This window comes from Balaenoptera musculus, chromosome 1, assembly GCF_009873245.2.
Source record: "Balaenoptera musculus isolate JJ_BM4_2016_0621 chromosome 1, mBalMus1.pri.v3, whole genome shotgun sequence".
Taxonomy (NCBI): domain Eukaryota; kingdom Metazoa; phylum Chordata; class Mammalia; order Artiodactyla; family Balaenopteridae; genus Balaenoptera; species Balaenoptera musculus.
The window spans coordinates 21,201,832-21,226,751 of NC_045785.1; the positions used below are offsets into that span (position 1 = coordinate 21,201,832).

The window sequence follows — 24,920 nt, forward strand, 5'->3', positions numbered from 1 at the left end:
CCGCGGAGCAGCTACGCCCGTGAGCCGCAATTACTGAGCCTGCACGTCTGGAGCCTGTGCTCCGCAACAAGAGAGGCCACGATAGTGAGAGGCCCGTGCACCGCGATGAGGAGTGGCCCCCGCTTGCCACAACTAGAGAAAGCCCTCGCACAGAAGTGAAGACCTAACACAGCCATAAATAAATAAATTAATTTAAAAAAAAAAACAAAACAACATCTCCATCTCTCCTTTGGGCCCTGGGGCCACAGGCTATGATAAGGTTCTTTCTACCTCTAACATCCTGCAGGTGGAATAATGTTGTCTACTTTCGCTCCCGGAAGCAGGGTCAGAGCAGGAGATGGGGGTCCTCAATCCAAGAAACAGCAGAGGCCAATCGGGGCTGCCTAGTATTGTGCCCTCAAAGCCTGTCCCCTTAAGAGGCAATGCCTTGTTTCTGCTGCCTCCAAGGTAGCTGCTTCGCGTAACAGAGTCTCAGAGGACTGTCTGGGCCCTGGCCACTTTAGGAAAAAGGGCAGGAGGACTGAGTTACCTCCCAGGGTGTCAGCTGAGCTCACCTTGGAAACCCAGCAGAACCAGGGGGCAGAATGAACCCAGTACTTTCCCTGTCTACACTGGGCAGGGGGAGCCTGCTTCATCTGCTTTGATCCCCAATCCAGAAAAGTTTTTCTCTACTTTACAGAATCATCTTTCCTCCTCTTCTCCTGGGACACAGCTTGTTCACTCTGACTGGGTTCATTCCCCTTGCCTAGAAGGAGTCCTGCAGTTCCCCAGGCAAACCCCTCTCATCCCAGAGGTAAGTACCACTTCGTCCAAGGAAAGCCCTTTACCCTTCTTCAGATTCCCACAGGACAAGCGCCAAAGCTCTTAACCTTTGGCCGGGGGGCAGGGGCACAAATCCTGCTGAGAATCTGTGGCTACTATGGGCTTTCTTCCTCTGATACAAAGACACAAATGTCTGCAGATATTTGGAGGGGGACGGTCCATGGGTCCCCTGAACTCCATCAAGAACTCAGAAGGAATCTCAGAAACCTAGATCTAGATCCTAGAAGAACAGCAGGTCACCCAGGCCATTCTCCCACCTAAGCCAGGATCCCTTCTAACAGCAAGTCCCCCTGAGTGATGTTCCTCTTCTCCACCTGGCCCACTGCTCAAGATCACCTCCTTCAGGGAGCCTTCCCTTGTCTCTCCCCCTCCTCTCTGAGCCCCTCTGTATCCTAGCCAGAGCCACACAACTTCCCACCTGTGCTTTCTCCCCTGTGTGTTGTCTTACTTCCCCAGCAAGAGAGCTGGCTCTCTGCAGACCCATTCATTTAACCCCATAACCCTGAGCTAGAGTTGGAGATGACCATTACCATGAACTTGAGAATTCTGTGCTTTGAAGCCAGTGCTCATGATAGCAGTGGCCCATTCCCCCAAAGGATGGGGCTGTGGAGATCTCCTTCCGAGGGCCTCAGTCTGCCCAGGCCTCACCAGAGGAGGGGCTCCTCTGCGACAACTGCCTTTCCTGCTGGAAAGTCCCGGAGAGCCTTTCAACAACTGAAATCAACAGACAGGGAAGCTAAGGCCCAGGGAGGCAAAATGACAATATTCAAGAAAGAGGCAGAGCTAGGACTAGGACCCAGGTCCCTGATTCCCAGCCTGGAGCTCTTTTCCTTACACAAGTGGCTTTATAAAAACTAAATCCGGTTACAATAGCCAGGACATGGAAGCAACCTAAGTGTCCATCAACAGATGAATGGATAAAGAGGATATGGCACATATATACAATGGAATATTACTCAGCCATAAAAAGAAACGAAATTGAGTTATTTTTAGGGAGGTGGATGGACCTAGAGTCTGTCATACAGCCTGAAGTAAGTCAGAAAGAGAAAAATACCGTATGCTAACACGTATATATGAAATCTAAAAAAAAAAAAAAAAAGGGGGCTCACGAACCTAGGGGCAGGACAGCAATAAAGATGCTGACGTAGAGAATGGACCTGAGGACACGGGGAGGGGGAAGGGTAAGCTGGGACGAAGTGAGAGAGTGGCATGGACATATATACACTACCAAATGTCAAATAGATAGCTAGTGGGAAGAAGCCACATAGCACAAGGAGATCAGCTCAGTGCTTTGTGACAACCTAGAGGGGTGGGATAGGGAGGGTGGGAGGGAGACGCAAGAGGGAGGGGATATGGGGATATATGTATATGTATAACTGATTCACTTTGTTATAAAGCAGAAACTAACACACCATTGTAAATTATACTCCAATAAAGATGTTACGATTAAAAAACAAAAAACAACTAAATCCGGGAATTCCCTAGTGATCCAGTGGTTAGGACTCCACGTCTTCACTGCTGAGGGCACGGGTTCAATCCCTGGTCGGGGAACTAAGATCCTGCAAGCCTCGCAGCCACACACACAAAAAAGATTAAAAACTAAAATCTGCCCTCACACTCACACTCATATACGCACAGAGAATTTCTGAAAAGATGCACGAGAAAGTTAACAGTGGTAACCTCTGGGGAGTATGACAGTGGAGGTGGTCAGAGAAGTGAGGAGGAAAACTTTTACTTTTTACCTTAATACCCCTCTCTACTGTTGAACATGTTTTATTTATTCACATTATAAAAATAAACTTGCCACAGAAAGGAGATTCTGGCCCCAGCCCACTCCCAACACACACACAAAAACAAAGAGAAGGCATAAGTCAACCTGTCTAGGTACAACTATAAATTAGCAAGACTGCCTTTTTGCATGGTTTATGGCACTGGTCTCATTAATTCACAGTCACAGTGCGGTTGATGACTCGATGAATCTTCCCAGGAAAAGCTTAATTCAATTAGGGCTCTCGGCAGCTCCCTGAGGAAGCTCTGGTATCTTGCTTTTACTTATACAAATTGAGGGTAAACCAAACAGATGCACACGTTCCCAGAGAGACCCCACCCAGACCAGAGAGGATGCCCTAGAAGACCCTCCATTAGAGCCAAGCCGAGGGAGGCAGAGGGGGAGGAAGGCGGCTGTGGCAGCAGCACTTACACAGGTGCTGGCTGACGCCTAGAGCATCACTCTGTGTCAAGCTGATTTCTTGTCTTCCTCAAAGGCTTCACATGGACACTATCTCTACACGGGAAGTCAGTCATGCACTTATTTGTCCCCCAAGTATTTAGGAGCCCTCCCTCTGTGCCAGGCACAGAGAAGAAAGCAAACAAAGGGTCTGCACTCAAGGGGCTTACATTCTTGTAGGAATCCTATCCTAAGAATAGCTCTCTCTGTCCTGCCTGCTTGCCTAATTCCTCTCTATCTTCAAGACTGGCTCAAATTCCACCTCCTCTGAGAAGCCTTCCCTAACCACCTGTGCCCTCGGGGACTGCTTGTTCCCTCTGAACTCTGCCTCTGCCAGGAGTCCGCCGAGACCTCAGCACAGATGGACCATTTTCTCCAAACAGACTGGAAGCTCCTGGTGAGCCAGGCCTGGGTCTCACTCTTCTTGGTTCCCCGATGTGCCACAAGCTCAGAGCCCGCTAGCTGGTTTCAGCTGACCTGCCTCTACGACCCCACCTTGGACAGACGAATTAATTAGCTGCTCTCAGTCCTGGCTGGCCAGCCCAAAGCCAGAGCCTCTGTGAGTCTGCCCGGCACACAGCAAGTGCTACGTAAGTGTTAGCTACTTATTATTTTTGTGAGCTCATAGATTCTGCCTGACACAGCTGTGATGTCACCTCTCCGCTTTTCAGTGGCCTGGTCTCAGATAGGCCCAGTGCTGTGGAAGGGCCAGTCTGGGCTTAGGGGTAAGTGTCCCCCAAGGGACCGGGAAGAGGACTTGGGAAGGAATAGGAATTCTCATCCTGAATCTCACTCAGAGCTGCTTAAGGCTGTATGTTTTCAGGAAAGAGCTTGCCTGGGTAATTTGGGGAAACTCCAGGTTCTCAGCAAGTCAGTGTCAGAACTCAGGGGTCATGTACGACCTAACAGACTCCAAAACTGGCCCCGCATGTTGAAAGAGCTTTCAGGGGAAGGAAATGAAGTCAGCACGATCCCAGGGAAGGGGGGCAGCCCACTGATCCCGGCCCAACTCAAAACTTAGTTCAGTTAAAATTAGATTAGCCTGTAAGATTAAAAATACCCACATATAATCACGGCCTGCCTTAAAGTATCAGTTGATGTTTGTCAGCATCTAAAGAGATGGTTGGGCCCAGCGCAGTGTGTGCAGACAACCTTGGGGAGACATGTCTGACTCAGACGTTTACAGGGGGAGTGAGTGCTGCAGAAGGAGGCCCACACAGGCAATGGATGACTCAGGAATAACCCAGGTCCTGGGTTTGCTGAGTGAGCCTTCTCTCCCCACCACGGAAGGAAAGGGGGGCAGGTGGGGGAGGGTGACAGGAGGAGGGAGGGAGGGAGGGAGGGAGGCAGGCCCGCCGGCTGTGTACAGGCTGGCATTCCCGAAGGGAGCCCAGGGCTGCTGAGCTCCAGTGCCCTGTCCCTCCTGTGTTTCTGAATGCTACCACCTCTGAGAAGGGCTATTTGCTTCACGGTAAGACTTGGAGGGGGGGGGTCACAGTTTTCCCCCCCAACCCAAGAAATGATCCACAGAGAGCAGCCAAGACTTGAAATGCCTTTAATCCTTCCCTGTTCAAAATGATCATGGGAAAAATAAAACTTTTGAACCGAAAGGGAATCAGGGCATGATGATGAAAAGAACAAGAGCTCCAAAGTGAGACAGATCTGGGCTTCAACCCCACTGTTTTCTAGCTGTGCAAGTACCTGACACAGCCTCTGCAGCAGGAGCTTAATAAGTGACAGCTAATATAATTAACAAATATTTAACATAAATATTACAAATTAGGAAATGAGGGCTCAGAGAAGTAGTGCCTTGCCTAAAGTCACACAGCTAGGCAGCAAAAAGCTAGCACCATACCATATCTCAGGGTCTCTTGACCCCTTCCCTCTCCTGCCCCATCCAGCATGTTTTCTGTTGTAATTCACTTCTCTGCCTCTCCCTTCTCCTCCCAGAGGGCCTACAACACATCAAGGGAAAGGAAAAGTTTCCATTTCAAAAGTTTGCTGCTCCCCAGACTGTGAGAATGACAGGTCCCAAGGCTGAGTCAGCCTTCACACTCTCACACACTTTCTTCATACAAATACAGGCATGCTTGAGGGGTTAAGAACTTGGAGTTAAGTTGGCCTGGGCTCCAGACCAACCCAAACCACCATGCTCCTTTAGCCCTTCGCTCCTCCAAGAGGAAACAGTGTCTCTCCTGTCAACTACTCAAGTTACCAACATGGATGTGCCTGGTCACTTACTCTAGTTAAAGACCCTTGGGACCTCTGGTCCCCCTTGGTCTTCACAATGACCTGACCAGGCGGGAAAGAGGACACGGCCTTGGGTTAGAAATCCAGGGATTGTGTCCTTTGCCACTTACTTGCTAAGTGACCTCAGGCAGGTCACAACCTGGGGCTCGGTTTCCTTAGATGTAAAATGGTTACATCAATACCACCTGCTATTCTAACCCACAGGACCACTGAGAAGATCGGAATTAAATACTGTACACGCAAGTGCTTTGGAAACAAGTTACAATACTAATGAGAATTACTACTAAACTCCACCTGCCTTACAAGGCTAAAGAGAGTTGTGCCATTTGCTCCCAGCACAGAGGCTGCCTCTCAGGGGATCCTGCTGGGCCCCAAGGGTAACCAAAAGCAGCCCAGTACCCTTCCAGCCCAGAAGCAGGAGATGGTAATCACAAGGTTAGCCATCCCCTGCTGGGAAAAGGAAACTACTCTTTAAGTGGCATTCCCCTGCCCAAGCAGGGAAGAAGCAAGCTCAGTCAGACCACTGAGAGAGCAAAGAGATGGCAGGCAGGGTCACTAGCAGAGGACAAGGGATAGGCCCAGCCTGGCTGCGGGATTCAGGTACACATATGTGGACTCACAGGGACAGAGGATGGGCCCAAAGCCGGCACAGAACCCCTACAGCTTTCTCAGGGCAGGGAGAGGGCTTCCGCCATCAACAAGTGCCAGCCCCCAGAGGGAGTCCTAAAATCCCGGAAGGCAGGTGCAGTGAGCTGGGCACCCACCCCGTGCAGGGGCCCGGGCATCTGCTGAGGAGGACGTGAGGGGCAGGAGATGCAGCTGCACCCTGAGAGGAGACTGTGCCAAGGCTCAAACAGAAGATAAATGGCAATTCAGCATCACAGCAGATAACCCCTTTGGGCTGTTTCCTCATCTGTGAGACAGAGAGCCTTTATCTCATAGGATGATAGTAGGAATTAAATGAGATTACTTTTATAAAGTGCCTGACACCACTCTGTAGATACTTAATAAATGGTAATTCTTACTAAAACACACATCCCCCCCAACAGAAGAGATGTCACAGGGCAGGCTAGGCCTAATGCCAAAGTTGTGGATAAACAATAAGGGATACGGTTTTAGGGGAGAAATGAAAGCAACGGCTGCGGGCTGGAGTGGGCTGGGAAGACCGCCCAAAGTGGAGGAATCTGAACAGGCCCTGGAAGCTGCCACAGCACGCTGGGCTCTGTGCTAGCATTCCACGTTCGGTCTCTACATCCGTCCTGGAAGGTAGAGACGGCATCCTTACCTTCCCGATGCGGCAAGTCAGGTTCAGAGAAACCAGGGGCCTGGTACCGAGGGGCAGAGACCAGGCTTTTGTGACAACGTCTGTCCTTCCCACCAGGGCCGGAGGGGCTAGGTGGGGCGGGAAGGAGAGGCAAGGTGCACCTCATGGGTGTTCAGCTGAATGAAGTCCAGGTGATATGACCAACAGAGGCCCTCTAAGTGTCCTGGAGCCTCAGGACACACATGTCCTACCTGAAGCTTCTTCCCAGTCCCCAGATGACCTCCCCTCCCACTGTCCTGCAGTCACTCAGCTGTTTTCCCAAAGAGGAAAAGGTCACCTCCTTCTTTTTGGAGAGTTCCATCTGGGCTTCTAGAGACAGTTTCAAGGTGACCTTTAAGTCGCTCCTCTCTCATTCTGAGAAGTGAGAGGCGAGTTCTAGTCTTACACAGGAAACCAGTTGCTGGGTCTGATATCCACGCATGTGAAGTGGGCAATAATGATCCCCATCTCCCCTCCTCACAGACTTGCTCTAAGGAGGCAATGGCAGAACACACCTTGCAAACACCAAAACCAGAAAAAGCTGTAAGATGTGAAGGGACAAAGGAAGGTTTTTTTTGTCTCTGGTCAGGAGACGAGATGAATACTTGCTTCATAGGCTGCCAGGAGTTCCGGGTCCGCGATATGTGTAAACAAACGCAGGGGGTGCCAGTGGTGACCTGGGTTACAGTGAGGCTCTCCCTTGAAACAGGCACTGGTCTGGGAGCCAGGTAAACAGGGACAAAGCGGAATTCACGCAGAGTCCGAACCACAATGTAAGGCGGGGCTGGGGGAGGGGAACGGGCCTACTTAAGGCTTGGAGTCATTCTCACAGTTCTCCCAATAGTCTAACCCCAACTCACGTCACGAGCCCCTCCTCACCAAGGAAAAGGCAAGAATCCCTGACTGTCAGAGAGAGAAAAAAGGCCCAGAGATGGGAAGTGACTTGCCTAATGTGACCCACTGAGTCACTTAGAAAAGAATCCAGAAGCATCTACTCTAGAACTTCAGCTCTAACCCCACCCTTCCCACACGCATCTCCGACAGTATCTACCTGAGGCTCTGCTCAATGATTAGGATAGGAGTGAGAACTGCACACAGCACCTTCTATTTTTAAAGGAGGGGTAACTTGCAAGGGAAGCAGCTGCTATAGATGACAGAATGAGGCCTCCAACATAGCTCCTACCCATGCTGGGGTGCTGAGAGAATAGGCAAGACCCCAGAATGAACTCCTAGGCTCCTGGGTATCTGACAGTCCAGAGGGAGCATGGTCTCGGCACACCCCCCATCCCCCAAGTCGGTTGGTGCCATGTCCCCTCCCCACAGGACCTGCTCTGGAGGCAGCTTAAGTGAAGGAAGAACAAAGTCAGTAGGACTGACTTTCAGTCCTTCCTGAAACCTTAAGGAAGGACTGCTGGTGGCAGCCAGGTTGAGAGATTTGTAATCCTCCAGCCTCAGAGGAAGACTGTAGGAGGGGCTGAGGTAGGGATGCATTTACCTCAGGTGGTTAAAATACCAACAGGAGCAGCTGCAACTCACTGAGTGCTTCCTATAGGTACAAAGCCAGCTTTACGTGCGTTAATTTTTGTCATCATCACGCCAGCAGCATTATAGCTAGATACTATTATTTCCCCCTTTTTATACTTGAGGAAACTGAGGCTCAGAGAGGGTAAGTGGCAGAGTGGTGCCAACCTCAATTCAACACTGCAAAGGGGGAGTTCCCCAGTGGTCTAGTGGTTAGGATTCGGGGATTTCAACTGCCGCAGCCCAGGTTCAATCCCTGGTTGGGGAACTGAGATCCCACAAGCTGCGCAGCCAAAACAAAACAAAACAAAAAAACAAAACAAAACACTGCAAGGTAAAGGGAAAAATGGGCTTTCACTTTTTGCCGCCTGAACTGGGACCCTTAAGATCTTTTGGCCATCTTTCTCTCTGCCCTCTTCCCAGGATGGCCAGATGCTAGGGCACCCCTGTTTTCAGAGGCAGAAAATTGCCCTATCAAGCCAGAGACACAGTCTCTTGGAACTACAAATGCCCTTGGAGATCATATCCAGCCTCCTCACTTTACGATGAGAAAACTGTGGCCCAAGGGTGAGTGACTTGCCAGGGTTATCCAAGTCACCGGAATGGCAGAAATGTCAGACCAGCAAGAAGCCACAAAGATCAACTGACAAGTGGAGAGGCATGACTGGCCCAAGGTCACAGAGGGAGGTGGTATAAGAGGCCAAGTTTCCTAACTTCTAGACTGATACCCTTGTCATGGCACCACCTCTGCCAGCTGCCCAGGGTCCCGGGCACAGTTTTGGTGGGGACAAAGCAGGCCAAGCCTGACCCCATTAGGATTAGAGGTAATCAGGCCTGCAGAGACAAACTCCTGACTATCCAGAGTAGGATCTTTGTGGTCATGCTGTCGACCCACCAGAAGGCACTGAGACCCACAATGTGTGCATTAGCCTCTAATGCCCTAACACAATGCCAGGTGAGGGGGTTGGAAAGAGGAGGGCAATTTATAAATAGTGCTTATGAGGCCTCTTCCTGGTCTCACACAGGCAAGTGACACATCAGTCACTTCAGCTTCTTACCAACAAATTAAGACACAGGGTTTCATGATTCAATTGATACGGTCAAATTTAGAGAGTCTTGCCAGTTTCACAGGTGGGCGAGACCTGCAGAAAAAGGCCCCAGCTTGTTCAAGGTCATGTATTTGTCAGAATCAGTACACATGGCTCCCCTTGCCCAGGCCTCGATTTTTTCCGGGAAGCTGGCTGCCATCAGGGGATAGGTGCTGGTGGCCCAGCTCCATGTGCAGGCCTGCTACTGTCACAGCACCAAAGCCCCGTATCAGGAAGCCAGCTCCTGGATCTGTCAAAACAGAAGCACGAGTGCCCTCCTGCAGCATGTCCCAGAGCCTGCCTCATACCAGCCTGGCATCGCCACTCATCTCCTGCATGTCCTTGGGAAAGCTGCAAGGCTTCCTGCCAAAAGTCACAAACTCTCCAAACCCAAACCAGCAGAGTTGCAGGCCCCCGTGCCTTCCACAGCTAGCTGGGGGCTAAAAAAGCAAAGGCAGCTTTCAAACTCCCCCACCCCCCGCCTCCCGGACACCACTTCAAGGGACTTCTGGGCTCTGCAGGCTCTGGTGAGCTCCATCAATCACCCAGCAGAGCAGAGCGCTCAGGCCTAGCAGGGAGACGATCCTCTGGAAGGGAACAACTCTTCTGTTTCCTTCTCCCAAAAAGAACGTTTCAAAGTCTCTTCAGATCAGAACATGCTGAGCTCCTCCACCTGTCCCTCTCCCTCTTGGATGAGCAGCCGGCAGGCAAACGTGACAGCACCTTGAGACACAGCTGGGTGCAACCTGGAGATGAGCTGGGGCCAGACCAAGCTTGACCCTCCTCCACTCTCCCTCCACCCCCAAACCAGACTTCAGGAATTCCCAAGCCCCTGTCCCATAAACTGTATAAGGAATGGCATTCCCAGGCAGGAAACTGACTCAGGGGCTCCTGACCAGCCTGGGCAGGCAAAGCTGACAGATAACACGCTGGGGATGAAGGAAGGTGAGGATATGGGGATGCCTCATCTTCCACCACACCTGTAAGTCTCCAGCACACAGGTCCCCCACTACACTCAAACTCCTTAGACAAACCAAGTAGAAATAGCCTCCATCCTGGAACACCCTCCCATGAAGCATGTAATTACACTGGTCGCTGTGGACAGAGCGGATTGTGCCACTTGCTGAAGACACTCCTGTCTCACACAGCTGGGTCCCTGGCTCCCCTCGGGGTCTGTCCCAGCCAGAGGAGACTTGCCAGGCCTGGAAGCCTCGCTGAAGGTACCTAGTACCTGAAGCATCCCATCTTCTCCCATGAACAATGTTGCCTCCAACCTTAGGAGGCCTCAGACCACAGAGGCCACAGAGCTCCCGTTTGAGAAGAACCACGATGATGGGATAGAGGCTGCCTACTTTACAGGAGTAGTCCAGACCTTTATTCCTAGGCAGCCTCAAGTGGTAAGGATGGTTCAAGAAGCTCATTAGTTTGGTGGCGGCGGAAGCATCGGGGGCGAACTGCACTTACCTATCTTCATAAGGCAGGCCAGCAGGATCCACAGGGAGATTTCGAAGGGTGTGCGCACGTGTGTGTAGTCGATGCCCAGGACTGGAAAGGCCTTTCGAGATTTCAGGCTGTGTTCAGTGAAGGAATGGTTAACAGGGCGGCTCTCGGGGGCGAGCTCCGGTGGGGCGGTGGTGACCTCCCCAATGGAGCGTTCCCGTGGTGGCTCTGAGCCTCTGATGGTGCTGGCAGTAGGGCTGGGCTGGAGGCCATGGCTTCTAAGAACGGGTAGCAGCCCCACCAAGGCTACTGCCACGAGCAGGGAAGGGAAGATTCGAGGCGGAGAGAGGCCACAGACACCAGACCAGAGAAGCATCCTGCTGCCACCCTCGACCCTTAGCAAAGTGAGAGTAAGACCTGGGACATAGGTAGCAGGGGGTCAGCAATGGGGGAAGAGAAACTGGGGGAGTCTCTAAGCAAAGTTCATGTTTTAGAGATGTGTTTTTGTGGAAGCAGTCCTCTGGAAGTGGAGGAAGGCTGGGTTCACGATCTACAACTCCAAACTGGGGAACAGGGACAAGGACTCAGGACCGTAAGAGAAGACCAAAAGGTCTGGAACTCCAGGCCTGGGAAGGGGGTGGGGGAGGGGAGAGACTGCACCCTAGGGACAGAGGAAGGGACAGGATGGGTTGGATTCCAGGCAAGGAAAAGGAAAAGGGAGGGTGGGGACCCTCGGCTGAGGAAAGTGACTGATGAGCTGGGACTCGGCTAAGGTAAGGGGAAGGGAGCCTGAGCTAAAGGAAGGGGATCGAAGGAGGTGAGACCCAGTCCAGGAGAAGAAGAGAGGGGGCTGAGAGCCCAGGCTGCGAGGAAGTGAAGCCAGAAAGCGGCCGGGAGTTTCCCCACCCAAAGAAGGACCGGGGTGCAGGCGCGCCGGGCTGAGATTCCGGGGAAATGGAGGGAGGCGGAAGGCGGAGGCAGGCGGCCTGGCGAGAGGGCGCCTTGGCGCGCGCTGAGGGCGGCTCGCGGTGGGCCAGCAGCGAAACGCCCCTCCTTGCGGCCCCGGCGCGGTGCTGCGCTGCGCCCTGGCCCAGCTTCAGTTCCTCCGCGTCCAGCTCCACTTCCAGTTGCAGCCCCGGCTCCAGCCCCGGCGGCGGCGGACTGATGCCTCTCTGAGCCCGGCGCTGCCACTTATAGGCACCAGCGAGCAGCCGGTGCAGCGGGCTAGAAGGACCTGTCAGCGCCCGCTCAACGCAGCGACCCCTGTCTCCGAGGAAAGGAAGTATCGCGTCGAAAGAGGAGGGAGAGTCAGAGATGGCAAAAAAAAAGTCCTGAATCTACAGAGATTCTAACTAACATGAGTAAAATGCTCTACTACTTACAAAGCGCCTTCACATCCACATCCACAGTCTCATGGAGACTCCCCAATAATCTTGTGAAGGATGTATTATTATCTTATACATTTAGTTACCATGTGATCTTGAGCAAATTACTTAACCTCTCTGTTGCACAGTTTTCTCATCTGAAAAAGTGGGGATAACAGGAGTACCTATATCTGCTGTAGTATAGTATATGTGATGACTAAATGAGATAATCTATGTAAAGTGTTTAGAATGGAGCCCAGCACATAGAACAATTATTATGGTTCCACTTTTGCAGATGAGGAAACAGGTAAAGAGAGTTCCTTAACTAGTATGTAAATAGTTATATCGGTTTGCTAGGGTTACTGTAACAAAGTACCACAAACTGGGTGGCTTAAAGAACAGAAATTTACTGTCTCATATCCTGGAGGCTAGAAGTCTGAAGTCAAGGTGTCAGCAGAGTTGGTTCCTTCTGAGGGCTGTGAGGAAGAATCTGTTCCATGCGTCTCTCCTAGCTTCTGGTGGTTTACCAACAATCTTTGGTGCTCCTTGATAACTCCAGTCTTCACGTGGTGATCTCCCTGTGTCTCTGTCTCTGGGTCCAGATTTCCCCTTTTTATAAGGTTTCCAGTCACACTGGATTAGGGGCCCACCCTAATGACCTCATCTTAACTTGATCATTTTCAATAACCCTATTTTCAAATAAGTCCACATTCACAGGTGCTGGGGGTTAGAACTTCAACATCTTTGTGGAGGACAAAATTCAACCCACAGCAGCAGTGGAACTGAGATTTGAACATATAGTGTTGGTTGGAATTTGTAAGATTTGAGAGATCATGGCCATACACTGGAATCCTTGGAAAGCTTTTAAACACTACCATTGCCTAGGACCTTCAGAGGTTTGTATCCACTTCCTCCAGGGCAGTGCCCAAGCAAGATGGATAGTTTTTCAAAAGTTTCCCCAGGTGATTCTCAACTAGGGTTGAGAATTATTGAGATTACTGAAATGCCACCCTTGTTTTGCAGAAGAGTGAATCAAGGCAGAGAAAGTCCAAGTGACTAGCTTGAGATCACAAAATAATGTCAAAGGGCTTAGTTCAGTTTAGCAACTATTTATGGGCCTCTTGACAAGGCTTTGTGCTGGGCTTTGGCAACACAGACATAGACATAGGGCGGAAGGAGGTGGCAGTGGTTAGGAGGGGGCACAAAGTGGACACAACAAGGGCTTCTAGGGTGCTGATAATATTCTCTTTCTTTACTGGGTGGTGGTTACAAAGGTTACACAGATGTAGTTGTTCTGTGATAACTCATTGAGCACTCATGATCTGTGTACTTTTCATGAGATATGCTCTCCTTTCACATAAAAGTATATTTAAATGCTACTAGAGTGATGTGATTGTGACTGAAGGTGCCAACATTAAACTGAATTCTCTGTACTTCACATTCTCCTGGCACAGGTCCAGCCACTTGGGAGATGACAGAAGAGCCTAGAAAAGCCTTCAGAGAAATCCAAGGGCCTTGTGTCACCTGGAGCAGATGAAAGGAGAACATCAGCTATAATGGAAATAACCAAAGAGAGGAAAAGCATTTAGGGCAAGGATCAGAACAACGACAACATGCCTCACATGGTTTGGTCCTTTATAGTTTACAACCAAGTGCCCCAGGTTTATCAATGATCCAAGTCCTGGTGCTCAATAAATAGTAGCTATTATTCTCATTTCCATTTTACAGATGAAAAAACTGAGGACTCAGAGACATAAAGCCATTTGGCCAAGATCACACAGCTGTTAGGTAACAGATCCAGGACTTAAGTCAGTTTTCTAACATCTTAATCCAGAGCTGTTTCAAAACACCACAGGTTCAGTGTAGAAAAAAGGAGGCAAAGGTGGGGCTAGTGGAGGGACTTTATGCAGGTGACATGGGCCAGAACCCTGAGACCTATAGTCCTTTCCAGTCTTTTTTTTTTTTTTTTTTTTTGCCATGCTGCGTGGCTTGCGGGATCTCAGTTCCCAGGGATTGAACCCAGGCCACGGCAGTGAAAGTGCCAAATCCTAACCACTAGACCATCAGGGAACTCCCAGTCCTTTCCAGTCTTGAGGTCAACATTCACCCGTGCACTCTGATCCTCCTCACTCTCTGACTCTCCCTCATTCCGGTCCTCAGTCAGTCCTTGGGTGCCAGCCTTGGAGGTAGCAGATCCCATGAGGACCAGGAAATAGCAGCCCTAAGATCCTCCACAGCTTGGAGAAGGTTGTATCAACATGACAGTGCCAGGAAAGAGCCCTTGGGAAAAACCACCTGGGACAGCCCGTGGCCAAGGCCCAGCCTGGACCAGGCAGTATAGCATAAGAACTAAGATTAAGAATCTAGCCAGATTGTCTAGGTTCAGATCCCCACACCACCACTCACTAGTTAGAAGACCTTGGGTAAATCAGTCAACCTCCCTGATTCACTGTTTCTTCCTCCATCACATGGAAACAATAACGCCAATCTCATGGGGCTGTTCTAAGGGTCTTAGCCAATGTACATATAGAACTCAGGGCGGCAGCCAGCAAGTACCACATATATTTACCATCTTTATCTGTATTTACATGTACTGAGGGGCTCAAATGTAGACTTCCGGTGTTAGGGCCACATGAAGTTATACATTCAGACACAGAAACACAGGCTAGAAAGAAGTCCCTCACATCTGTGAAACTGGTCCCATCATCAGACCACTCCCCCGTGGTATGCTATGAATTTAATAATTTTATATAAATTATATTGCTGTGTATTCCACATGTTTTTTTAAAATTTATTATTTATTTTATTTTATTTATTTTTGGCTGCTTTGGGTCTTTGTTGCTGTGTGCGGGCTTTCTCTAGTTGCAGTGAGCAGGGGCTACTCTTCGTTGCGGTGTGCAGGCTTCTCACTGTGGTGGCTTCTCTTGTTGCGAAGCAGGGGCTCTAGGCGTGCGGGCTTCAGTAGTTGTGGCACATGGGCTCAGTAGTTGTGGCTCATGGGCTTAGTTGCTCCGCGACATGTGGGATCTTCCCAGACCAGGGCTCGAATCCGTGTCCCCTGCATTGGCAGGTGGATCCTTAACCACCGCGCCACCAGGGAAGTCCCTCTGCATGTTAAAAGCATGATCTTGTTGAAGGTAATCAGTTAAAATATGCTACAATATTTGTAACCCTGTTTTAGCAAGTCCTCTTTTTTTTTTTTTTTTCTGGCCACCCCAGGCGGCATGTGGAATTTCCTGGACCAGGGATTGACCAGGGATCGAACCCATGCTCCCTACAGTGGAAGCACGGAGTCTTAACCAATGGACCACTGGGGAAGTCTAGCAAGTCCTCATTTTTTAACCATTGCAGGCCCACATTGCCCTTGACTCAGAGGGGCCGTATATCTGCAGACTCTTCTTCCTGCAGATCCAGAACAGTCTCAGGATGCCTGGGCCTGGGTGGTATCCCCCCTTGCTTAGGCCATGTCTGCTCCTCAGTCCACCTCATTGAATCCTTTTGCTAAAAGGAATGGGAATTTTATGGAATTGCTATAGCTATGACAGATGCGTAGCAAACAATGTGTGGTGCTTGGAAAGGATCCTCTGGGCCACTTACTAGCTGTACATCATGAGCAAGTCATATTTTGTTTATGTCACTCAGTTTATTCATGTGTATAAAAGTGGGTGAGGTCAGAACACCTGCCTTTAAGGTTAGTGCAAGGATTAAATGGCTGACGTATGTCAAGCTCAGTTACTTACACATTACTGGCACTCTGTAACTGAGTTCATTTCCTTATTTCCTTTGTTATATAACATCACAGCCCTGCAAGGCCCTCTTCTTTTTTTTTAATAGTCTTTTTTTAAAATACGTATGTATGTATGTATTTATTTTGGCTGCGCCAGGTCTCAGTTGTGGCACACGGGATCTTCGTTGCAGCATGTTTAGTTGCGGCATGCGGGATCTTCAGTTGCAGCATGCAAACTTCTTAGCTGCGGAATGCATGTGGGATCTAGTTTCTTGACCAGGAATCGAACCCAGGCCCCCCGCATTGTGAGTGCGGAGTCTTACCCACTGGACCACCAGGGAAGTCCCAAGGCCCTCTTCTTTCAGTCTCCCCTTCACTCACTTCACTCCAACCACACTGCCTCCTTGCTATTTCTCAAACACTGCCAGCCACACTTCTACCTCAGGGCCTTAGCACTTGCTGTTCCTTCTGCCTGGAACACTCTTCTCCAGATATCCACTTGGCCTACTCCATCACATCCCTCAAGCCTTTCCACAAATCTTCCTTCTCACCACTACTATGTGGTGACTCCTGATACCTCCCCTACCTGACCACTACTACCACTACCACTCAGGCCCAGCCACCTTCTCACATATGATATAATAAACCTATTTACTGTATTTATTGTTTACTGCCATTCCCCCCCATAGGATGTGAGCTCCAGGAGAGCAAGAGAGCCCTAATGAATGAATGAATGACAAGGTATATTACTTGCACATGAGAAAACTAAGGTTCCAAGGAGAGAGTCAGTTGTGGCCACAGAGCTGGGAAGAAGGGGAGCCAGGTGAGAATCCAAGTCTGTCTGACTCTGAAATCCAAGCTTTTCCCACTTCTCTGGGCTGATAGCCAGGATGAAAAAACACGCACGTCCTCGGCAACTAGGAGAGAGTTGGTAAGGAGGTAGAATTTGTGATCCAGTGAATGGCTTTTAAGCTAAATTCATAAGTCACTTAATAAACATTTAGCACCTACTGTGTGCAAGTCCCTGTGCTTCCTGCCGTGGGAGACTTGACTATGAATCTGATAAACACCCATCAGTGAACTTGAAACTCTTATATCTACTCACAGGCTGGAAGTCCTGTGGGCACCTCCATCTCCACAGGTACTAAACGCAGCCCCCCCACCTTCCCCTGAACTTGCTACCACTCCACCTTCTCAGGTACAGATTGCTTGGCCCTGCTGGAAACATTAGGATTTAGTAGGCTGGAGGGGAAAGGCCCAGGGTTTGAATTTTATTGAGTGCCCTTGGGAGATTTTGATGCAGATGGTCCTGTCCACACTTTGGAAAACTCTGGCCTGGACTATTAAAGTAAACTTTTTATTGTTCCCACATCCAGTCTGCGCTACACACAGCTTTCAGGGAGAACATTCTGCGCCATGGTCCCCCTGTTTAGACAGCTGCAGACCCCATTCCTGACATGGCACTCAAGGGCCTTCACACATTCAGGCCCACAAACTTTTTTTGCCCTCTAATTATTTACAAAGACATTTGAAAGCGTAAAGATAATATAACAAACCAAATTTTTTACCTTTCTGAATTATCAGCTGTTACAGTTTGTTCTATTTGCCTTCAATTTTTTTTTAAAAGATATCTGCACTATTTTATCAAATTTTAAAGTCTCTTTGAACCTTCACTGACATCAGCCTCTATCAAGAATGTAATGTAGGACTTCCCTGATGGTCCAGTGGTTAAGACTCTGCCCTTCCAATGCAGGGGGTGAGGGTTCAATCCCTGGTCAGGGAACTGAGATCCCACAGGCTACACGGCCAAAAAAAAAAAAAGTAATGTACATCAACCTCTACCAATGACAGGGCAACCTCTATCATGAGCGTAATGCTTTTTTTTTTAAATTTAATTTTATTTATTTTATTTTTGGCTGCTTTGGGTCTTCGTTGCTGCACGCGGGCTTTCTCTAGTTGCAGTGAGTGGGGGCTACTCTTCGTTGCGGTGAGTGGGCTTCTCATTGTGGTGGCTTCTCTTGTTGTGGAGCACGGGCTCTAAGCGTGCAGGCTTCAGTAGTTGGGGCATGCGGGCTTCAGTAGTTGTGGCTCGCGGGCTCTAGAGCGTAGGCTCAGTAGTTGCGGCACACGGGCTTAGTCTCTCCGCGGCATGTGGGATCTTCCCGGACCAGGGATTGAACCCATGTCCCCTGCATTGGCAGGCAGATTCTTAACCACTGTGCCACCAGGCTAGCTCGCATTATTTTGACGCCTTAACACACATCTGTTCACCCCACTCTCCCTTCCAGCTATTGCCAAAACCTTGAGAGAATTGTCTGTACTGCCTGCATCGTTTCTCTCCTCCCAGACTCTCAAATCTGATCCAGTTAGGTTTTCACCCCCGTATGGTGTACCTAAAACCACTCTTGTCAATGTCACTAATGACCTCTGTAGGAGAATAAAAATCTCTTCCTCTGCCCATCTTAGCTTCTCCAGCTGGGGCTGCGTAAATTATACTGGCAAAAGACAGATTAACAAGAGAAGAACAAACAGAAGTTCATAAACATGTGCATCATATACCCAGAGATGAGTGACTCAAAGATTAGTTAGAACTTGGGCTGATATAGCATCTTAGCAAAGGAATGGTAAACTTTTAGATAAGTGACAAGAGAAAGGAAAATGATCTGACTCTAGGGGCAGGAAATTGTGGGAAGGCAAATCAAGGGAAATGATGGTAGATAAAGGTTAGTTAGTAAAGTTTGTATATAGATTCCTCCGGAGCTGTCTCTAGGCTGATAAGGGTCTAAAGTTGTCTCTGGTGATTGACTTCTGTCCTTCCCGGTAGAGACAGGAGGAGGGACACCTTTATAGATGTGTGTCCTACTTTTATGCAAGTAAGGGTAGGGTAGAGAAGCCTCTCCTTCTTCTCAATTGCCTCTACCTCAAAATAATCCTTATTTGACGTGAGTTGCAAAAAATAGTAATAATAATAATCCTCATGCCAAAGTGGCATATTTTGGGATGGCACATTCTGCCACCCTGTACCTCCATGTTGCTTGATCAAATGGTCATTTCTCAGTCCTCATCTTTCTTTACCCATCAGCAGCCTTCAACGCATTTGATCACCTGATCCTTCTTGAATCACTTTCTTCAGTTAGCTGGCTCTCTCTCCTGGTTTTTCTCCTGGTTTTTCTCCTGCCTCACTGGTTGCTCCTTCTCAGTCTCCTGTTGCTGAATTCTGCCCCTTCTCCCTTTCCTCCTCCTTAGCTGCAAACTCTGAATGTTGGGGCCCCAGTGTTCAGTTCTCACATTTTCACTGCTCTATATCTGTATTCATTTCTCTGGTGATCTCATCCTTTCTTGTGGTTTCAAATAAGATCTATATGCAGATGATGCATAGATTTTCATCTCCTCTTCTCAAAACTCTAGACTTTTATGTCCAACTGAACGCTCAACGTGTCCACCTGGTTTTCCAACAAAAATCTCAAACTCAGCATGTTCAAAAAGAAACTCCAGGCCTTCCCACCCCCTCCCCAATCCTGCTTCTCCCACTGTCTTCCCCATCCAGGAAACAATCACTCTGTCTTCCCACTTACATAGGCCAAAAACCTGAGTCATCCTTGACTCTTTCCTGAATCCAATCACTTCTTTCCACCTCCACTGCTACCACTCCAGTCCAAGCCACCACCCATTTCTTGCCCAGATTATTACAATCGCCTCTGAGCAATCTCGCCTCAACAAAGAAGGATCCCTGTAAAGCCTAAGTCAGATACTGTCACCCCCTGCTCAGACCCCTCCAAGGTCCACATGACTTATAAGGACCCACCCAATCTAGCTCCCACCTCTCTCTGGCCTCATCTCTTTTCCCCTTATTTGCCCTTATTCCCTCTGCTTTAGCCACCCTGGCTTCCTTGCTATTTATTTTTCAAACACTCCAGGTTTACTCCTTCCCAGAGCCTTTGACCTTGTTATTTCCTCTGCCTGGAATGAAGTTACCCCCAGGTATCAGCATGGTTTCCTCCTTCACTTCCTTGGGGTCTCGCTCAGATGTTATCTCTCAGTGGGGTCATCCATGACCACCACACCCCACACCCTATCTCATACTCCCTCTTTCCTTCCCTTCTTTTTTCTTTTTTTTGGCCGCACCGACTACTTGCAGGTCTTAATTCCCCGACCAGATTGAACCCACACCCTCAGCAGTGAAAGTGCGGAGTCCTAACCACTGGACCACCAGAGAATTCCCTCCTTCCCTTCTTTATTTTTTTCCACAGCTCTTTCACTGTCTGACTTACTACACATTTTTATGGTCTGTCTTGCCTTCACTAGAATGTAAGCTCCATGACAGCGGGGGATTTGAGGCAGAGAGCATGATGGTTGTAGGACAGACTTGGATCCGGTATGCCAGGATTTGATTGCTGTCTCTACCACTGTCCAGCTGTGTGACCCTAGGCAAGTTACTTAACTTCATTGCCCTTCAGTGTCTTCATAAGTTGGGGGTAATAACAGACCCTGTGTCATAAGGTTACTACGAGAATTAAATGAGTTAATGCATGTAAAGCGCTTAGAATTATACCTCTATAATAGTAACTATATAACTATATAACTATAGCATAACTATATAGTAAATGCTACATCAGTGTTTGCTATTATTATTATTGTTATTATTATTGCTACTATTATTACAGAATGCTTGGCTCTTAGTAAGTCCTATACAGTTGTTAGCCATTGTTCACTGCTATATCCTCAGAACTGAGAATAGCACTTGGCACATAATAAGGTATTCAAGAAAGATCTGTTAGGGAATTCCCTGGCAGTCCAGTGGTTAGGACTCAGCACTCTCACTGCCAGGGCCCTGAGTTAGATCCCTGGTCAGGGAACTAAGATCCCACAAGCTGCGTGGCACAGCCAAAAAAAATCTGTTAGATGAATGAATTAGGATACATGTATACATAAACAATATAAATTATTTTTGTGTGTCTTTTAAATTTATATCAATGGTATCATATCATATATATCCTTCTTCATCTTTACTTTTTCACTCAATATTTGTAACATCTGGCCATATTGATATATAGAGATCTCATTCTTTCCTTTTAGCTGTTGTATACTAAATATTCCATCACATTTATATATCTCAATTTTTATATCTGTTTGCCTATTGATAGACATTCAAGTTGCTCCAATTTTATGTTATAGTGGACAATTTGTATCAAATGCCTTTATAAATATCTCTTGGTGTCCATGTGTAAGAACTGTTCTCTCTATATACTTGAAAATGGAATTTCTGGATTGCAGGGTTTGTACATTGACTGCTTTCCTAGACTAAATTGTTTTCCTAAAGTACCTTTGGCCCTTCTGCCTGCAAGTATGAGAGAACCATTTTTCCCATATCCTCCTGACTTATTTGAGTCAGACTTTTTATTCTTGTTAATTTCATGGGTAGAAAATAGTATCTCATCATTTTTTTTTATAGATAAGATTTTTAATTAATTAATTTATTTTATTTTATTTATTTTTTATTTTTGGCTGTGTTGGGTCTTCATTGCTGTGCGCGGGCTTTCTCTAGTTGTGGCGAGTGGGGGCTATTCGTCGTTGCGGTGCATGGGCTTCTCACTGTGGTGTCTTCTCTTGTTGTGGAGCATGGGCTCTAGGTGTGTGGGCTTCAGTAGTTGTGGCGCGCAGGCCTCAGTAATTGTGGCACGTGGGCTTAGTAGTTGTGGCTCACGGGCTCTAGAGCTCAGGCTCAGTAGTTGTGGTGCACGGGCTTAGTTGCTCTGCGACATGTGGAATCTTTCTGGGCCAGGGCTCGAACCCATGTCCCCTGCACTGGCAGGTGGATTCTTAACCACTGTGCCACCAGGGAAGCCCTCATCATTTTTTAAAATAAACTTTTTACTTTGGAATATCTTTAGATCTACAGAAAAGTTACACAGATAGTCAAGAGAGTTCCCATATACCCCTCACTCAATTTCCCCTAATGTTAGCATTTTACGTCACCATGGCAGATTTGTCAAATCGAAGAAGCCAACATTGGCTTATTACTATTAAACTCCAGACTTTCTTCAGATTTCACTAATGTCCTTTTTCTGTTGCAGGATCCCATCCAGGATACTACACTGTGTCTAGTCCTCATGTCTCTTTAGTTTCTTCTGCTCTGTGACAGTTTCTCAGTCTTACCTTATTGCTATGACTTTGGTAGTCTTGAGGAGCACTGGTCAGGTATTTTGCAGAATGTCCCTCAATTTGGACTTATCTGATGTTTTCCTCATGGCTAGACAGAGGTTATGGGTTTTGGGGAAGAGATGACGTACCTTTCTTTCTTTTTCTTTCTTTTTTTAATTAATTAATTAATTGTATTTTTGGCTGCGTTGGGTCCTTGTTGCTGCATGCGGGCTTTCTCTAGTTGCCGTGAGCACAGGCTTCTCACTGCGGTGGCTTCTCTTGTTGCGGAGCATGGGCTCTAGGCACACGGGCTTCAGTAGTTGTGGCACGTGGGCTCAGTAGCTGTGGCTCGTGGGCTCAGTAGCTGTGGCTTGTGGGCTCTAGAGCACAGGCTCAGTAGCTGTGGCACACGGGCTTAGTTGCTCCGCGGCATGTGGGATCTTCCCGGACCAGGGCTTGAACCCATGTCCCCTGCATTGGCAGGCAGATTCTTAACCACTGTGCCACCAAAGAAGCCCCCTGAAGTACCTTTCTTATCACACTCTATAGGAGGTCACATGCTACCCACATGACATTACTGGTGATGTTATTACCTTTCATCACTTGGTTTAGTTGGTTTTTCTCCACTGTAAAGTTACTATTTTCCCCCTTTCCCTACTCTATTCTTTGGAGGTGATATCTAATCATTTTAATTTGCATTTCCCTCTGCAGTTGCGAGTTCCTGTGAGAATTACCTCTTCATCCTTTGCTTATGTTTCAACTTGTTTGCTTGTCTTTAGTTCTTACTGGCTTCTAGGTGTTATTTATATATAAATTGCAATTATCTTTTTCCAGAGAGTCATTTAGTATTTTAATTTTGTTCATAATGTCTTCTGCCATTTTTAAGTTTTTAATTTTAATTTAATCATATTTACAAATGGTTTCCTTTAATCTTTGTGCTTTCTGAACTACCTTTTGAACACCCAGCCATGACTCAGCAATCCCCTAACAATCGTTGGTTCTCCTGACTTGATTCATGTTGCCCTTTTGCCTCGAACGCCCTTCCTCCTTTTCACTGCCAAGCAAGCGCCTATTTATCTTCAATGCCATAAACCAAATAAAACCTTCTGTGGGAAGCCCCTCCCAATTTCCCCAGGTAGAATTGGTTGCTCTCTCCACAGTGCTCTCACAACTTGTCCACACCTTTATTAAAGTACATATTGTGGACTTCCCTGCTGGCACAGTGGTTAAGAATCCACTTGCCAATGCAGGGGACACGGGTTCAAGCCCTGGTCCAAGAAGATCCCACATGCCACGGAGCAACTAAGCCCATGCGCCATGACTACTGAGCCAGCGCTCTAGAGCCCACGAGCCGCAACTACTGAGCCCGTGTGCCACAACTACTGAAGCCCACACGCCTAGAGCCCATGCTCCGCAACAAGAGGAGCCACCGCAATGAGAATCCCGTGCACCGCAATGAAGAGTGGCCCCCGCTCACCGCAACTAGAGAAAGCCCGCGCGTAGCAACGAAGACCCAACACAGCCAAAATGAATTAATTTAAAAAAATAATAAAGTACCTCATATAAGTGGAATCATACTTTTTTTGTCCTTTTGTGACTGGCTTATTTCACTTAGCATAACATCTTCAAGGTTCATTCATGTTGCAGCATGTGTCAGAATTTTTTTTTAAGACTGAATAATATTTTATTGTATGAATATACTACATTTTGGTAATCCATTCAATAGTTGATGGACACTTTGGTTGCTTCCATGTTTTAGCTATTACGAATAATGCTGCTGTGAACATGGGTGTACACAGTAGTGTGTCTTCAAGACCCTACTTCCAATTTTTTTGAGTATATACCAAGAAGTGGAATTGCTGGGTCATAGGTTAATTCTGCTTAATTTTTTTGAGGAAACTCCATACTATTTCCCACAGCTTCTGCATCATTTTGCATTCCTACCAACAGTGCACAAGTGTCCCAATTGTTCCACCTCCTTGCCAACACTTGTTGTTTTTTGTGTTTTTGATAGTAACCATCCTAATGGGTGTGAGGTGGCCAACTAATTCATCTTTGTAACCGAACACTGGGCATGATGCAGTCAATGTTTATTGAATGAATGAATGAGGCTATAGCCTGGATCAGTGGTCTTCAGACTTTTTGCTCTTGTGCCCCCTTAAAGAATTTTTTTAAATTCCACATTTGTGAGGATTCCAACAGGAAACAACGCACTCAAAGTAAGACAATTCAAGAAGGTCATATATGCAAAGAAGCTAATGTAGAAGGTGTGGTCAAGGTGTAGGGAAATCACAAGGGATTATGCAGGGAGCTGGGAAGGGCGGGAGCCAGGCTGTTACCACCTGAGGTCTAAAGGGCAATTTCTCTTCCTTAAGAGGAGCACTAACTTTCTGCCCAGGGCCAGGGCCAGACTGACTAGATGTCCAGAGGTGGGAACAAGGGGAATAGAGACCTAATCTCACTCTCTTCCCTCCCTCCTGTCTCCTGCCAGGACTTCCCATTGACCAAATCCAAGCCGAGGCTAGAAGGCATAGAGCCGTTGATGTCCTCCATCCAAGTCAGCCAACCAGGGGAGAGGAAGGGAGGAGTAGGTCGAAGAATGGACCTGCTGGTCCACATGCAGGCTATCTGGCACGTTTTAAAATTGACAACTGAAACGTTCATTTTAGGGACTTCCCTGGTGGCGCAGTGGTTAAGAATCTGCCTGCCAATGCAGGGGACACGGGTTCGAGCCCTGGTCCGGGAAGATCCCACATGCTGCGGAGCAACTAAGCCTGTGCGCCACAACTACTGAGCCACGTGTTGCAAATACTGAAGCCCGTGCACCTAGAGCCCGTGATCCGCAAGAGAAACCACCACAATGAGAAGCCCGCGCACCGCAATGAAGACTAAACGCAGCCAAATAAACAAATAAATAAATAAAATTAAAGATACTGCAGTTTTAAAAAAATGAAAATAAAATGAAGGAATGGATATAGATCAAACATTTAAAAAATAATAATAAAATATTCATCTTAAATGTAAGCCATTGCAAAGG

The 24,920-nt window shown here is 47.9% G+C and overlaps 1 protein-coding gene, 1 long non-coding RNA gene and 1 other non-coding gene across 7 annotated transcripts in view; 1 reads left to right on the top strand and 2 right to left on the bottom strand.

Annotated features, from left to right (window-relative positions):
* The window catches only part of SLC9A1 (solute carrier family 9 member A1), a 50,576-nt gene extending 38,731 nt beyond the window's left edge, over window positions 1-11,845 (bottom strand). Inside the window, exon 1 of one of the 2 annotated variants that reach the window (XM_036831407.1) lies at window positions 10,676-11,845. In XM_036831407.1, coding sequence (XP_036687302.1) covers window positions 10,676-11,027 — 352 coding nt within the window. In that variant the 5' untranslated portion in view covers window positions 11,028-11,845. The remainder of the gene's footprint in view (window positions 1-10,675) is intronic. The other variant, XM_036831351.1, reaches the window with a different exon arrangement.
* On the top strand, window positions 441-24,614 carry LOC118884415. Of its 4 annotated transcripts, none has more exons than XR_005017312.1 (4): window positions 441-793; window positions 3,387-3,639; window positions 13,470-13,640; window positions 24,375-24,614. It is a non-coding gene; the product is annotated as an uncharacterized LOC118884415 (long non-coding RNA). The 4 variants fall into 4 exon arrangements; XR_005017328.1 differs by having other exon boundaries at window positions 443-793; window positions 3,433-3,639; XR_005017330.1 differs by lacking the exon at window positions 441-793 and having other exon boundaries at window positions 3,155-3,639; window positions 13,470-14,739.
* Window positions 16,011-16,083, bottom strand: TRNAV-CAC. The gene has a single exon. It is a non-coding gene; the product is annotated as a tRNA-Val (tRNA).
* Window positions 24,615-24,920: the final 306 nt, after the last annotated feature.